The sequence below is a fragment of the Pelophylax lessonae genome (genome assembly GCF_965119305.1).
Source record: "Pelophylax lessonae genome assembly, chromosome: 1".
NCBI classification, from domain to species: Eukaryota; Metazoa; Chordata; class Amphibia; order Anura; family Ranidae; genus Pelophylax; species Pelophylax lessonae.
The window spans coordinates 102,362,298-102,379,888 of record NC_138768.1 but is presented as its reverse complement, the minus strand read 5'-3'; the positions used below and the strand labels follow the sequence as shown (position 1 = coordinate 102,379,888).

Here is a 17,591-nt window from a genome sequence, read left to right as displayed (position 1 = left end):
ACAATGTAAGCAGAGGAATCTCGTGAATATTTTCAAAAGACGGTTTCTGAGGAACCAACAGTAACAAATTGAGATCCTACAGAGGCAACAGAGAACGCACAGGAGGAGCCAAGTTTTGAACCCCCTGAACAAAAAGGTACGAACCAAGGAATGCATAGCCAAAGGACGAAAGAAAATCGCCAAGGCCAAAACATGGCTTTTGATCGTACCCAAGGCCAGGCGCCGTTCCACACTTCTTTGGAGGAATGCCAAAATTGGAGCCACTGAAAAGAAACGGGGAGAAACCCCCAGAGACTCACACTACGCAATATACGACTTCCAGACGCGATGGTAAATCTTTCTAGAGGTAGATTCTCTAGCCTTCAACAGAGTGGGAATCACCGAGTCAGACAACCCCATATCCTTCAGCACCTGGCTTTCAACAGACAAGCTGTTAAAGGCAGCGACTAAAGCAGGATGGAAGATCAGCCCTTGGGCCAACAGGTCTTCCCTGAGAGGGAGTTGCCCAGGGACATCGGCGAGCAGCCGTTCCATATCTGCGTACCAAGACCGGCAAGGCCAGTCTGGGGCCACGAAGATGACCGGAATTCCTTCTGCCTCGATCCTTCGCAGGAGTCTCGGCAGAAGTTTGAGAGAGGGAAAAGGTTTATATCAGACGGTACTGGCCCCAAGGAGCCACTAGTGTGCCTGTGGTGTCGGACAGAGGATCCCGAGACCTTGCCACGAATCTCTGCACCTTCCTGTTGAGACGAGAGGCTAACAGATCCACCTCTGTGGAGTTCCCCACTGGAAAGACAGCTGATGAAACACCTCCGGATAAAGGGACCATTCTCCTTGGTCCAAGGCCTGTTCACTAAGATAATACGCCCGCCAATTTTCCACCCCCGGAATACGCACAGCAGAAAGAGCTGGATCGAAATGTTCCGCCCACCTTAGAATGCTGGGCTACTTCCCGAGCCGCTAGGACACTTTTTGTGCCCCCTTGGTGATTGACACATGCCACGGCAGTGACACTGTCAGATTGAATCCATACCAGACACCCCTGATGACAAACTGTCCAATAGGCCAAACTCTGATCGCCTGAAGTTCCAGTACATTGATCGGTAGCCTCCTCCAGAGTCCAAACCTCCTGAGAACAGTCCGTGCCCAAAACACCTCCCCAACCGGAAAGGCTGGTATCAGTGGTGATCACTGTCCAGTACAGGGGAAGGAAGGATTTTCCCTGTCAAAGAGCCGGAGAGCGAAGCCACCAAGATAAGGGACCCTCTCGTACCCCAGCTCAACAGTATCAGATTGTCTAGAAAGTGTGGATTCTTGTCCCACTTGGCAAGAATCTCTCTCTGCAGAGGTCTCATGTGGGACTGTGCAAATGGAACAGCCTCGAAGGTAGACACCATCAGGCCCAGCACCCGCATGCAAGTCGACCCACTGCTAGACAAGTCGAATGGCATCCTGTAGCTTCTGGAACTTTTCCAGCGGGAGAAACACCCTGGCTGAGGCCGGCCGAGTCTAGAGTCAGACCCAGATAGTCCAACTAGGTGGACGGAAACAGAGCAGACTTCTAAAAATTCAGAGACCACCTTAACTCCTGCAGAGTCCGCACGGTGATGTCCAGGTTGTCCCGTAGAGCAGTCGGAGACTCTGCTTGTAGAAGAAAATCGTCCAGGTACCCCAGCACCACAATCCCCCGCTGTCACAACAATGCTAACACCAGGGCCAACACTTGTGAACATCTGGGGAGCAGCGGCGAGACCAAAGGGTAACACCACAAATTGATAATGCTCCTCGCCCACGGCAAAACGGAGAAAGCGTTGATGTCCGACATATCTCGAGATATGGGAGGTAAGCGTCCTTGATATCGATAGAGGCCAGAAGATCCACTTAATGATGAAGGGATGCCACTACCAAATGGATGGACTCCATCCGGAACTTCTGTACCCGCACAAAGTAGTTCAGGGCTTTGAGATCCAGGATTGAACAAACTTTGCCTTCCTTCCTGGGAACTGTAAACAGGTTTGAATAAAAACCCTGAAAACGTTCCGAGTTTAGAAACTGGTACAACCACTCCTTGCAATAGCAAATCTTGTACCGCCCCAAAGAGACCACGCATGCCTCTCTGGTGGATAAGACCGCAATCTGATTTTGTAGCCGGACCGAATCAGCACGTGGAACAACATGTCTTGAATCAAAGAGGTCCACGGGTCCAGAAAAAAAAAAAAAAGAAAATCCCCCCCCAACCCAGATACGGGTGAGGGCACTCCTTCAGGCAGAAGAGGGCTTGTCTGCAGAACTGGATGGACCTGCTCTCGGCTTACCAGGCCAGGTCCTCTTGGAACCTCCGGAGACATTCCAAACAGATTTGGGTCCTCTTTCTTGAGACCCTAAGGGACAAAAAAAACGCTCATGAGCCAAGACTCTTGCCCCTGGAAGCCTGTGGGAGGAGAGTACTCCTGCGACTCCCTTCATGATTTCATCCAGGGAAGACCCAAACAGGCGATCCCACATAAAGGGGAGATCCGCCAAGGTCTTCTTGGAAGCTTGGTCCACAGACCCGCATTTCAGCTAGATCATGTGCCGAAGGACCACTGCTGTCACAGACAGCCTAGAACAGGGTTTCTCAACCAGGGTTCCTCTTGAGGTTGCTAGGGGTTCCTTGAGCAATGGTAAATTTCCGCCTTTCAGATAAGTTTCCAATGACACCATTGTTCCTTTTAGCTATCTGTAAGGGGGTTTTCTCTTCCCAATGATGACAAGAGTAAGGAGCATTCTTGCCACTGACTGTCACACTAATGTGTCATGAGTTGTAGATATTTAATTCTTATCACGGGTTCCCCAAGACCAGAAATTTATTTCAAGGTTCCTCCGTGTTGAAAAGGTTGAGAAAGGCTGACCTAGAAACTAAGGGAGCCACATCCAAAGAGGCGTCGCAGAGAAACTGCAACCCCTGGACCAACTGGCCTGCCAGCTCCACAAAGGCAGAGGGAAGCTGTTAGCCCTCCTGATCCTGGCGCAAAAGCTTAGCCTACTTCAGTCTGGAAACTGTGGAATCCACCACAGGTGGGACCGTTCACTTTAACAGAGACTCTTCAAAGGGGTACCTTCAAGTAAAACGCCTAGGAACCACCACATTGAGTCTAGGATAACCCAACTGATTTGCGAGAATTTTGTCAAAATAAGCGGGAAAAGGAAAAACTTTTGCAGCTTTTGAGGATTTTCGGGTACTGAAGGTGACTGGCGCCTCCGACAGTGGCATCCTCCATTTTTAAAAAGTTTTCCGCACTGATACAACCAGTGCCTTAACCAGCGCTTTTTCATACGCGGCTGTAGTGGAACAGGAATCATCCGCACTATGAGAGCACTCGGGGTGCATGGGCGCAGACCCAGCAGGGTGACTCGCATCCACGGCAGCCAGATCAGACTCAGAATCTGAGGAGACAGAAGAGAGGCAGTTTAAGGCGGTGGACGCTTTTTGCAGGACCAAATCAAACTTGGGCACTAATGACTCCAGAGCCACCATCGCAGACTGGGACCCAGAAGGGCCCGCAGCCTCTGAGATGGTATCAGGGGGTGAAATTTGCTCCAGGGACTCCTAGAAAACAAAAAATACTGCTATGTGACCTCTGCCGCCGCCACGATAGCGGCACTACAAGTTCCAGCACAGCTGAATTGCTGCTGTAGCAGAGAGAGGGAGATCCATCTAGGGCACCCACAATAACTCACCACCCCCGATCAGCACAGAGCAGAGCACTGGAAGCTGTACACCATGCGGCAAGACGGCAGTTTCACGTGGCTCCTAGGACCCACAGGGGACACCAATGGACAGCTGTACAGTAAAGGGCAGGAGATGGGGGTGGTCCACAGGGGATCCTGACACATGGGGGGGGGGGGGGGTCGCTGTGTGCGAAGGAAGGAAACCCGGGGGTCCGACCCACGTCCACCCTGAAAGGTCATAGGGGAAGGAGGGACATTACTTACCATACCATGGAACCAGGTGGGCAACGTTCCAGACAGACCCCCTCTCCATTGGAATGGGGGTGCTGTGGGCCAGGAGGCACACTGCCACTCAGGCCTGAACCAGGTTGCATGCATCCTCACGAGACGTTTAACTCGCAGATCAGCCCCTGTCCAGTGGGGCTGTGTCGTGGCCAACCTAGCGCAGAGCTAAAGTTTGCACGTGCCCACTGGCCGGACTGGGGAGACCGTAAGGATATAGAATTAACAGCAGTTAATTGTAGTTCTCACAGGAACATAAAAAAAAATAAAAAAGGAAAAAAATATCTGTTTAAAAAGGAAAAAAGGCCAGGACCAGAGATCCCAGCAAGGGACAGGGTCCTTACTTCTGACTAGGCAGAAAAAAAAAAACAATGCCTATAGCAGGAAGGAGGAGTATACCCCCATTCCCCCCCCCCCCCCCCCCCAGGGCAGTGGCGTGGTAAAGCTTTCTTCCTGCCTAGTGTCCTACTCCTGTAGGGGGGAGCATAACCTAATGGTCAAGAAGATTCTGGAGCTGTGTCTGTCAACGAACGAAAGAGAAATGGATTTTTATATTTTATAATTCTTTATCGACACATAAGTACTGCGTTTTGTATACATATTGCCAGCAATACGTATTGATCGCATTTTCATTAATGTACTTACCATTTATTATTTTGTTTAAGATGTGTGGTTAGATTTGGATGTAACCTCTGAAGGACAATACCTCTCCAAGTCCGAAACATGTTAGTGGTCATCCTGTATTCCTAATAATCACACAATTTTAACCTGTACTGTGTATACTTATGTGATACGCCTCCAGTCATGGGGTCATATGTGCGCACCTTTTAATGATGTTTTTCTCAATAAAAATTACATGATTTTACTATGGTATTTGTCATTTAAGTCCATGAGTGCCAAGCCGCTGCAAGCAAAGCCAACAGAATACTGGGTTGTATAAAAAAGGGGATTCACTCCAGAAATAAAGAGATTATTCTCCCTCTCTATAAGACTCTGGTCCGGCCACATCTGGAGTATGCTGTCCAGTTCTGGGCACCGGTCCTCAGGAAGGATGTGCTGGAACTGGAGAAAGTCCAGAGAAGGGCAACAAAAATGATTAGGGGAATGGAGGACATCAGCTATGAGGAAAGACTACAAGCACTGAACCTATTCTCTCTGGAGAAGAGACGATTGAGGGGGGATATGATATCAATGTACAAATACTGTACTGGCGACCCTAGCATAAGGAACAAACTATTCAGAGAAAGGAGATACAATAAGACACGTGGCCACTAACTAAAACTAGAGGAAAGGCGGTTTAACCTTAAAGTGCGTAAGGGGTTCTTCACTGTAAGAGCGGTAAGGATGTGGAATTCTCTTCCACAAGCAGTCGTATCAGCGGGGAGCATTGATAGTTTCAAAAAACTATTGGATGGACACCTTAAAGACCACAACATACAGGGGTATACAATGTACGGTTAAAAGCAAACACACACACACACATCATAGGTTGAACTGGATGGACTTGTGTCTTTTTTCAGCCTCACTAACTATGTAACTATGAGTGGTATATGAGGCAAAATTGTTTTGCTCTCCAAAACTAGCGAGTTGATAGTGTAATGATCATGGTATCACTGTGCTTGATTGGCCAGCAAACTCGCCTGACCTAAACCCCATAGAGAATTTGTGGGGTATTGTCAAGAGGAAGATGAGAGACACCAGACCCAACAATACAGATGAGCTGAAGGCCGCTATCAAAGCAACCTGGGCTTCATCACACCTCAGCAGTGCCACAGACTGATCGCCTCCATGCCACACCAACATTGATGCAGTAATTAGGGTTGCCACCTCATCCCTTTAAAACAGAACACATTACACAGGTTCTGTGGCTGATTAAGGTGGTAATTAAACTGACTTGGAGCCTTCTCTGCATTAAACTAGCCTCAGAACCTGTGTAATTAATTTGTGTTCTGTTTTAAAGGGATGAGGTGGCAACTCTAGCAGTAATTCATGCAAATGGAGCCCTGACCAAGTATTGAGAGCATACTTTACTGTACATGGACATACTTTTCAGTAAGCCAACATTTCTGTATTAAAAGATTTCATTTTTATTGGCCCTATGTATAAATATTCTAACTTGCTGAGATACTGAAATTTGGGTTATCACTAGCTGTAAGCCATAATCATCAAAATTAAAAGAAAGAAATGTTTGAAATATATCACTCTGTGTATAACGCATCTATATAAAATATATGAATTTCACTTTTTGAATTGAATTACTGAAATAATCTTTTTGATATTCTAGTTTTATGAGATGCACCTGTGTGTGATATATATATATTTTTACTTTGACATTCACTTTAAGCAACAGCACCATCTCACTCCTGCACCCCCCCTCTGACAGAGACCTACACCTTCCTCTTCTCCTCACCCACTGGCAGGACCCCATCCCCCCCCTCCACCTTTTGACGGGACCCCATCCCCCCCCTCCACCTTTTGACGGGACCCCATCCCCCCCTCCACCTTTTGACGGGACCCCATCCCCCCCTCCACCTTTTGACGGGACCCCATCCCCCCCTCCACCTTTTGACGGGACCCCATCCCCCCCTCCACCTTTTGACGGGACCCCATCCCCCCCTCCACCTTTTGACGGGACCCCATCCCCCCCTCCACCTTTTGACGGGACCCCATCCCCCCCTCCACCTTTTGACGGGACCCCATCCCCCCCATCCACCTTTTGACGGGACCCCATCCCCCCCATCCACCTTTTGACGGGACCCCATCCCCCCCTCCACCTTTTGACGGGACCCCATCCCCCCCATCCACCTTTTGACGGGACCCCATCCCCCCCATCCACCTTTTGACGGGACCCCATCCCCCCCATCCACCTTTTGACGGGACCCCATCCCCCCCTCCACCTTTTGACGGGACCCCATCCCCCCATCCACCTTTTGACGGGACCCCATCCCCCCAATCTCCTCACCTTTGAAACTAGAGATGCACCAAAATGTTGGCCACTGAAACATATTGGGCGAAGATGTTGTCAACATTTTGCCAATAAAAAAAATGCGCGCACAATTTTACCGCAAATTTGCGGCGATTTTACTGTGCTTATGGTGTGTTTTTCATAGGCCATGTGACTCAAAAAACGCATCAAAAACACGGGTGCATTAATGCGTTCTTGCTACGTTTTTAATGCATTTCAATGGAAAAATGCTTTTTATATGTTTTTTTTTTAACTGACCAAAAAACGCAGCAAGCAGGATTTTTAATGCAGCAATAATAAACCAGTGTGAAAACATACACAGAATGTTAAGTAATGTGTTTCTTGCGCTAAAGCTGTCAATAATGGGCGACAAATTCAAATTTTCTTAAATTGATACTAAAAAATTAAATACAATTTTATATATAAATAAATATTTTTAAAAACTGTCATTTTTGGATTCGCCTTTCAGCCTCCTGCATTTTTGGTTTCAACATCGAAATTTCCATTCAGTGCACCTCTAGATGAAACCCCAACCCCCCCCCCCCCTCACCCTTAGACGGGACCCCATCCCCCCCTCTCCTCACCTTTGAGGAAACCCCCATTTTTTAACCCTTTGATTGGACCCCATCCCCCCTCTCCTCACCTTTGAGGAAACCCCCATTTTTTAACCCTTTGATTGGACCCCATCCCCCCTCTCCTCACCTTTGAGGAAACCCCCATTTTTTAACCCTTTGATTGGACCCCATCCCCCCTCTCCTCACCTTTGAGGAAACCCCCATTTTTTAACCCTTTGATTGGACCCCATCCCCCCTCTCCTCACCTTTGAGGAAACCCCCATTTTTTAACCCTTTGATTGGACCCCATTCCCCCCTCTCCTCACCTTTGAGGAAACCCCCATTTTTTAACCCTTTGATTGGACCCCATCCCCCCTCTCCTCACCTTTGAGGAAACCCCCATTTTCTAACCCTTTGATTGGACCCCATCCCCCCTCTCCTCACCCTCTGGCAGCGGAGGTAGTCGGGCCGGGTATCGCCGTTTTACTGCCCGCCGGAGTCTCCTCATCGATCATACAGAACAAATCATCTCCGAAGGCGTCCGCCATTCCTGCAAAGCGCTCCGAACACAGAAGTCTCTCAAACCAGCGTAGGCCCCAACACCAGCCGCGGAAAGCCAAACAACCGCTCACGCGTTAACGGAGGACGCACTGAGATGACGTGTGTATCTCCCCTAGCTGTAATGTCCTCCACAGAACGTCTCAAAGGAGGGAAAGCACCTTAAATCATTTAACTAAGAATGTGTCTTCCAAATAGGTCCCGCATCGCCATCTTTTCGAAGACATACAGCCCTAGTATTGAAGGTTTTTATCCTAAAGAAAATGGCGGCCAGACCGGACCCCGGAACTTTCCATACTCCCGCGCTCTAGTGTTCAGTGTGCTGAGGAGCCGTGACGTCACATGGAGCTGGGGGAACCGTGACGTAGCGCCGTGTGTCTGAGATGGGAATGATGTGTGTATGGTGAGTGACAATGCGGGGGCCCTCAGATAACACAGCATGGTGACAGACGGGAAAGGGGGGATCACTCATGATTTATAATGTCTCCGTATACTCCATAAGAGATCGGGGTGGATCGTGAGATCCATGTGATGGGAGATTTTGCTAATCCATAAATGTGGTGGCTGTATTAGTCTTATGTTTTCCTTTATTTTCAGCATGTGATCTGGCCAGTAACACACTTCCCGTCTTAGGGTGGAGGGACAATGGAGACACCTCTGGGCAGCATTGTTAGTCTGGGGGGAGGGGAGTGTTAGATGTGCTGGCAGATTTCCATGGAGTTGACCACACTGTAAAATACTTCATCTCTTTGGACATACTTCGTACATCCCGAGAGTGGAGGGTCAAGCACATGACTGCGGTGGGATGACTGCGTTACTGTGGCCACGGTGGGATGACTGCGGTGGGATGACTGCGGTATCATGGCTGCGGTGGGATGACTGCGTTACTGTGGCTGCGGTGGGATGGCTGCGGTACCATGGCTGCGGTGGGATGACGGCGGTATCCTGGCTGCGGGGGGATGACTGCGGTACCATGGCTGCGGTGGGATGACGGCGGTACCGTGGCCGCGGTGGGATGACTGCGGTACCGTGGCTGCGGTGGGATGACTGCGGTACCATGGCTGCGGTGGGATGACTGCGGTACCGTGGCCGCGGTGGGATGACTGCGGTATCCTGGCTGCGGTGGGATGACTGCGGTACCGTGGCTGCGGTGGGATGACTGCGGTACCGTGGCTGCGGTGGGATGACTGCGGTACCGTGGCTGCGGTGGGATGACTGCGGTACCGTGGCTGCGGTGGGATGACTGCGGTACCGTGGCTGCGGTGGGATGACTGTGGTATCCTGGCTGCGGTGGGATGACTGTGGTATCCTGGCTGCGGTGGGATGACTGCGGTATCCTGGCTGCGGTGGGATGACTGTGGTATCCTGGCTGTGGTGGGATGACTGCGTTACTGTGGCCACGGTGGGATGACTGCGTTACTGTGGCTGCGGTGGGATGACTGCGTTACTGTGGCTGCGGTGGGATGACTGCGGTACCATGGCTGCGGTGGGATGACTGCGGTACCATGGCTGCGGTGGGATGACTGCGGTACCATGGCTGCGGTGGGATGGCTGCGGTACCATGGCTGCGGTGGGATGGCTGCGGTACCATGGCTGCGGTGGGATGACTGCGGTACCGTGGCTGCGGTGGGATGACTGCGGTACAATGGCTGCGGTGGGATGACGGCGGTACCGTGGCTGCGGTGGGATGACTGTGGTATCCTGGCTGCGGTGGGATGACTGCGGTATCCTGGCTGCGGTGGGATGACTGCGTTACTGTGGCTGCGGTGGGATGACTGCGGTACCATGGCTGCGGTGGGATGACTGCGGTACCATGGCTGCGGTGGGATGGCTGCGGTACCATGGCTGCGGTGGGATGACTGCGGTACAATGGCTGCGGTGGGATGACTGCGGTACCATGGCTGCGGTGGGATGACTGCGGTACCATGGTTGCGGTGGGATGGCTGCGGTACCATGGCTGCGGTGGGATGGCTGCGGTACCATGGCTGCGGTGGGATGACTGCGGTATCATGGCTGCGGTGGGATGACTGCGGTACCATGGCTGCGGTGGGATGACTGCGGTATACTGGCTGCGGTGGGATGACTGCGTTACTGTGGCCACAGTGGGATGACTGCGTTACTGTGGCCACAGTGGGATGACTGCATTACTGTGGCTGCGGTGGGATGGCTGCGGTATCCTGGCTGCGGTGGGATGACTGCGGTACCATGGCTGCGGTGGGATGACGGCGGTATCCTGGCTGCGGGGGGATGACTGCGGTACCATGGCTGCGGTGGGATGACGGCGGTACCGTGGCCGCGGTGGGATGACTGCGGTACCATGGCTGCGGTGGGATGACGGCGGTACCGTGGCCGCGGTGGGATGACTGCGGTATCCTGGCTGCGGTGGGATGACTGCGGTACCGTGGCTGCGGTGGGATGACTGCGGTACCGTGGCTGCGGTGGGATGACTGCGGTACCGTGGCTGCGGTGGGATGACTGCGGTACCGTGGCTGCGGTGGGATGACGGCGGTACCGTGGCTGCGGTGGGATGACTGCGGTACCGTGGCTGCGGTGGGATGACTGCGGTACCGTGGCTGCGGTGGGATGACTGCGGTACCGTGGCTGCGGTGGGATGACGGCGGTACCATGACTGCGGTACCATGGCTGCGGTGGGATGACTGCGGTACCATGGCTGCGGTGGGATGACAGCGGTACCGTGGCTGCGGTGGGATGACTGCGGTACCATGGCTGCGGTGGGATGAGTGCGGTACCATGGCTGCGGTGGGATGACGGCGGTACCGTGGCCGCGGTGGGATGACTGCGGTAGCTTCTGTTTGCTTAGTTCATCCGTCAGTAAAGTGATCTGGGTGGCTTTGTAGTGGGGTGGTTCCGCCCCTGCCAGTATCTCTTGTGGTTACCAGGCTCTCTTGCTCTTCCTGGGAGCCCAGAACCACATCAGAGGGCTTCAGGAAGGTAAGCAGGAGGAGATGAAGGAACATCCGCTCTCTGCTCTCCGATCTCCTCTTCAAGTACTGAAGTCGGGAACAACAATGATTTCATCACTTCTCATTTCAGAGGTGTCATTCCCTGACTATTACAGTAGGGGAAGCAGCTAACCAAGCACCGTCAGTGTTAGGTGACTGCTTTGGAGGACAGAAGAGATGGACCCCCAATGTCTCCATAAAAAGTACCTGTCAGCTTCCCAATGCTACCACACGGGGGGTTTGTTAAGCCCTTGTGATAGCAATAAAGTAAAAAAATAAATAAAATTATATTAAAATTTGTTACAAAAAAAATGTAAGTGGAACTTTCCATAATAAGTTGATACAAATAATGTTCTTTAGCAAGGAACATCCATTCCACAATAATAATAATAATGCTACCAGAATTGGTGTCTGCTCTAAATTGCCTCCAGCATTGTTCCCGATTCTTCTTGCCGGAGGCTGCTATTTTGCTGAAGCCCAGATCATTTTCAACAGTTTCAAAAAACAGTTCCATTCCTGGAATGCCGGGATTGCTAACTGTCACATTTGTTTGATTGCTTAACCAAACTGTCAAACCATCAAATGTCTGGTGTCATAACTGATCACATGTGCAGTACTATGGCAGTTGCAGATCAGACAGAAGCAGCTTCCTTGGCTGTAAAGGTATAGGCAGGTTTAATTCCGCTTTAAGGCTGTCAGCAGATCGGCCTCTACAAACTCAGCAGTGCCTAAAAATGGAGAGCAACTGAGCATGTGCAGAGCAGGGAGAGACCGTGTATTACTGGATTTTAAACAGTATAGGCACTTATTTTTAATGTCCTTTTTTTCTCAGCGGGGGATTGATCTGCCGATCCCCCGCTGAGCAGAAGGATGACAGCTGTGTCTCCGCGCTGTGTGCGGAGACATAGCTGTCAGTTCTCCATGCATCTCTATGGGGGAAATCGAATGGGAATGGACCGTCGGTCCGTTCTTATCCGATCTGATCCACTGGACGGATGGAAAATAGGGTTTCCATCCGTCCAGATTTGACGGATCGGACATGTCTCCGCTGACATGAGATGCCCCATAGAGATGCATGGGGGGACCGTTCAGATCCGCCAAAAAAATGGACAGGCGGATCTGAACGGTCCGCCTGTGTGAAAGGGGCCTTATAAATAATATTGGGGAATACACAAATATAAATCAATATGATAAATTCAAACCCTGGTTCCTAGGTAAGGTCTAAAACATGTAAATAAATGTGGAACACAATGTGTAATGTGAAAAAATGCAAAATCACAATATCGCAGTGTAATCGCATGAACTGAAAAAGTCCTTAACCACTTTAACCACTTAAGCCCCGGAGGATTTGGCTGCTAAACGACCAGGGGTTATTTTGCGATTCGGCACTGCGTGACTTTAACGGACAATTGCGCAGTCGTGCGACGCTGTACCTAAACGAATTTGGCGTCCTTTTTTTCCCACAAATAGAGCTTTCTTTTGGCGGTATTTGATCACCTGTGCGATTTTTTGATCACGCGCTATAAACAAAAAAAGAGCGTCAATTTTGCAAAAATAACAATATTTTTCCCTTTTTTTTATATGAAATTCCCCCAAAAAAAAATGTAAAAATCAAAATTTTTTAACATTTTCGGCCAATTTGTTTTATGCTACCTATGTTTGGTAAAAAAAAATCGCAAAAAGCGTATTTTGATTGGTTTGCGCAAAAGTTATTGCGTTTACTGACTAAGGGAAAGATTTTTGTCATTTTTGTTGTTTTTTTTTTAACGCGTAATGGCGGCGATCTGCGATTTTTTTTTTTGCGGTACTGTGACATTGCGGCGGACAGATCGGACCCTTGACTGACATTTTTGACACATTTGGGGTTACCAGTGACATTTCTACAGTAATCAGTGCTATATATATGCACTGTTACTGTAAAAATACACTGGTAGTGAAGGGGTTAACTTTATTTGAGAGGGAGGGGCTGTGTGTGTGTCCCTAGGGGCGTGATTCTAACTGTGATTGGCTGTGGCTTCAGCTGTATGCAGAGTGATCAACGGATCTACATAGTAGATCCATATGATCAGCTCTCATACAGAGGGGAGAATGACAGGCAGCTTGTTTACACAAGCTGCCTGACTTTCTCCCTCTCCCCCGCCGATCGCAGAGTGGCCGGCGGACATCGGGTCCGCCGGTCACACGCGCGGGGGGGGGGTCCGTGACCACGCGGGAGCGGGAGCGCGCCTCCGGCGGCGCGCGCTCGCTCCCTAGACCCTCACAAGCTAGTGACGTAGCCCTACGTCACTTTGCCTGTGAGGGGCTGACCGCCGACGTAGATCGGCGTGCGGCGGTCGGCAAGTGGTTAAGACCGGAAGGATTTGCCCCCTTAATGACCAGGCCACTTTTTTCAACTTGGCACTGCGTGACTCTGACAATTGTGCGGTCGTGCGACGCTGTACCCAAACAAAATTTATGTCCTCTTTTTCCCACAAATAGAGCTTTCTTTTGGTGGTATTTGATCACCTCTGCGTTTTTTTTTTTTTTTTTGCGCTATAAACAAAAAAAGAGCGACATTTCTGAAAAAAAAAACAACATTTTTCACATTCTGCTATATGACATTCCAAAAAAAAAAACAATATTTAAAAATCAAAATTTTTTAACATTTTAGGATAATTTGTTTTCTGCTACATATTTTTGGTAACAAAAATCGCAATAAGTGCATTTTGATTGGTTTGCGCAAAAGTTATTGCGTCTACTAACTACGGGAAAGATTTGTCATTTTTATTTTTTTTTTTTTTTTACTATTACTAGTAATGGCGGCGATCTGCGATTTTTGCAAAAAAAAAATCTTTCTACTTACCTATTCTGCAGCTAATCCGGTCTGGTCCGGTCTTCAGCGGCAGAAGCTCTGTACAGGAGAGGATTGACAACAGCTGTGAAATCTGTGAAGTGACGTCACCCGTAGATTTACTATGTCGGGTGCCTCTCCTGCACCCACCTCCACAATAAACCCGCCGCTGATGCTGGGACTGGACTGGATCAGCTGCGGAATAGGTAAGTATAGCAACTTTCGCTTTACAGGGTTAGATAGATTTGTTTTAGAATGTGGCAGAGAGAAGGTTTAGCGTTAGTTCGTTTTTTCCTAGATTTCCACTTCAAAGCCACCTTTTCTCTGCAGTGCGTGAGGTCCCTCACCAATCTTCTCCTCGGTTTCCTCCAAGTGCCAGTCTTCAGCCATCTTGTTTGGCCGGTGTGGGATGACATTACTTCTGTGCATGTGCAGGAGTTGGGCATCCCGACATGCTGGTACTGTGGTGGAATTGAAGAGTGAGCTATGCATGGCCCCATTCACTGTATAGAGGACTGCAAGCAGGCAGACAGGCTTCTTTCAAAGGAAGGAGTCGTTTTGTCTACCCAGCTGCCACTGACAAAGAGCTCCATCTTGTGGACATTACCGGCATTACTATCCACTTCTGGCCATAACCTGGGGGTTTGCTGGAGTTGGGATCTCTTCAGAGTGGCGCTGTGAGGAACTACTACTTAGAGGCTCATTTATACCAGAATCTGGTAAGGAGACATGCATGTCACTTGTGTGGGAGCACCGTGGTGATTAGTACTACAGGATCATTTCCATTCACTTCACTCAATACCTTGATTCTGGAATCTATTTTTGGGACTCTACTAAGTTTATTATGGACTAATCTTATTTGATTCATGTGGTTGTTGATCTACGGTCACAATCAATGCATTTATTTGCTTTTCATTGGACATCTAATGTTTTATTACTATATGCATTCATCTATCTATCTCTGTTTGTAATTTAGTGGATACTAGATATACACTTATTCATCATTTTTGTTGCCCACCTGGCATTTGATGCTTATTCATTATTATTATTATTTTTGGGTGAATTTTCATATTCATTCTATTATTATTGTGATTGGTGTATTGTGCATACCCATCAGCTCTCACTACGCAGCTTATTTTTATTTACAGGCTTATTTTATTATCAACACAGACTAATACCTGAATTTAGAAAAAAATACCAGACTGGCAACACACTAAAGCTACACTGAACAAACGCCATAAGCCAAAGGTATTAAAATATAGCCTTTATTCATTCCTATAAAACACTCTCTGGACTGTATACATGTAGAAAAAGGGAGGGTGGGTTTATTGGTTGGCCAATAGTGTACTGGTGATTCAGTGCACACAATAGTAAAAAGATAAAATTAGTAATGAGAAAAGAGAAGAATTACTTTCTCTCATTGAGTCTCAGATTGTCTCTATCTAGACAAGATGGTCTATAATGTGAGCTCTATCTCTATGGCTCATTTCTATAAAGATCTTAAAGCGGAGTTCCACCCAAAAGTGGAACGTCTACTTATATGCTTCCAGCCCCCTCCTTCTTCCTCCGCTGCCCGGCTGATTAGAAAGCGCAGCACGCTTTGCGTGTGCTCAGTAGGGAACCAGCTGTGAAGCCAAAAGGCTTTACTGTGGGGGTCCCTTACCCTGAATGGCGGCGGCAGCAGCACCCGAGAGCCGATACGAAAATCGACTTCGGGTGCCGACATCGCGGGAACCCTGGACAGGTAAGTTCTAATATTTAATAGTCGGCAGCTTCAGTATTTGTAGCTACTGACTTTTCATTTTTATTCCTGGGGAGTGGAACTCCTCTTTAAATATCTTTTCTTGTAGCAAAGCTATCCACTGGAGCTAGTATGTGTGTGTTCACTGCTCACAAAGCCTGGTGGCTTTCTGGCATTAGGAGCAGCAAATATTACCTGCCTGGTCTGAATCTGAATGCTAAAAAAGCTATTCAAACCTTCCTTTATATCAAATCTCTCTCTCATATGCTCTCTTGTCAAGTCTGTCTAAGAGAATATCGCCTATCGGAAGCTGGATAGTTTACACAGACATCTCGACAGAACTCCAGTACAACCATCTACTTCCACTTGGTTACCGTGACAACCCATTGGCTGCTTTAAATGCAGTCATTGCAAGGCATGCATATACATCCCGACAACTAAGGATTTTCTAAACCCAAAGAATGATACAATGATCCAATTGAAATCATTTTACAATTGCAGCTCAGAAGGAGTGATCTACGCAGCCAAGTGTTCCTTCCCCAAATTATATGTGGGCAGGACCATTCACCAGTTTTTGGCGAGGGGTTTGGAGCACATTGGGGATATATTTCTCAATAGAGATAGAACCTTGGCTATACATATGTGACAGGTGCATAGTAAGGAACCATGCCAACTCAAGTTCTGGGTCATTGAACAACCAAAACTGGGTGTAAGAAAGGGAAACCTGGATAAATATTTATTAAACACAGAGGCAAGGTGGATTTTCTGGTTAAATTCGTATGCGCCATCAGGCTCAGGCTTAAATTAGGGTTTTACTTATTTGCCCTTCATCAAGAAATGATCAGGTTTTGCAGTGTGCATTCTGAGTTCCCCCTAAATAGAATATAAGTCTATAATGTTCTAGACTGTAAAAAATAGTTAGAGAAGACTGGGAATATAAAGAAGGTTTTTTTCAGAGATATATATATATATATAGGAATATGAATGTGTCCTCACTAAATTGTCCCAATGCCTTCTTATATTTACTTTTAAAGCGGTTTCTTGGGGATTTGGGTGAACTTTTGATATTTCCCCAGATTTGGTTTCCCCCCACTAGATGGTGACATTCCCCACCAAAATTGCGTCTGGATGTATATTTACGCCATGACGCGATTCCGCTTTAACGTCATGATGCAAATTTGCATCGTGACGTGCATGATGACGCAAATGCAGAAATTACATGGGTAAACCCTACAAATAGAAAGAAGAAGGGGGAGGCCCCCATTTTGACTGACCAGTACCAAGGTAATAACATGCCACCATGTGAGCCCAGAGCAGCCTGAATTAACTTTATGATTTCCTGAATTAGAATGCTTTGATTGGATTATCTTCAACCCCTTCAATAATCAGGTCTATTACGCAGTTTAGAAGATTCACTTCATAGACTAGTTTTCTACCACATTACAGATAATGACCAGCTCTTCTTCCCTTTGCAGACTTTTTGTAAATTGTGTAAATGTAGACTGCTATGTAATATTTGTTCTTTTTGTGTTGATAGACAAAGTATCCTCCTGAGGATCTCGAAAAATGGGAGGAAAAAATAAGAAAAGTCGACACAGCAATGCTCCTTCTGTCCAGGGAGTGGCTGCCGCAGCAAACAGGTCCAGGGCAGCAGCGGAACCCCGGACTGCTGGAGAGGATTCAACCAAGAGACAAACCAATAAATCTGCAACTGTGTCTTCAGGGGGTAAGGAGCCACGGAATAAACAAGGTAAAAGGCTGAAGCTTGTTTTTATAGACAAAGTTAAGTTCATTTTTTATTCAGTCTGTTTATTTAGTGAACGTTTTTTAACCACTTTACTACCAGTCACGTAACCTCTACGTCGGCTGACTTTGAGTGGTTATACCGGGATGATGCCTCTAGCTAGAGGCATCATCCCGGTACCGTTGTTTGAAGCCGACGGTCGGCTTTCCGTCGGTAACGATCGATGCGGCTCGGGAGCCGCTC

General features: G+C 48.3%; 2 protein-coding genes across 2 annotated transcripts in view; one reads left to right on the top strand and one right to left on the bottom strand.

Moving 5' to 3' along the window:
• Window positions 1–8,204, bottom strand: part of MTREX (Mtr4 exosome RNA helicase) — a 232,204-nt gene extending 224,000 nt beyond the window's left edge. The window contains exon 1 of the mRNA XM_082255208.1: window positions 7,957–8,204. Within this exon, the coding sequence (XP_082111334.1) occupies window positions 7,957–8,060 (104 nt within the window). The 5' untranslated portion in view covers window positions 8,061–8,204. The remainder of the gene's footprint in view (window positions 1–7,956) is intronic.
• A 216-nt stretch (window positions 8,205–8,420) lies between these two features.
• Window positions 8,421–17,591, top strand: part of DHX29 (DExH-box helicase 29) — a 63,861-nt gene continuing 54,690 nt past the window's right edge. The window contains exons 1-2 of the mRNA XM_082255195.1: window positions 8,421–8,473; window positions 17,142–17,354. Of these exons, the coding sequence (XP_082111321.1) occupies window positions 17,171–17,354 (184 nt within the window). The 5' untranslated portion in view covers window positions 8,421–8,473; window positions 17,142–17,170. The remainder of the gene's footprint in view (window positions 8,474–17,141; window positions 17,355–17,591) is intronic.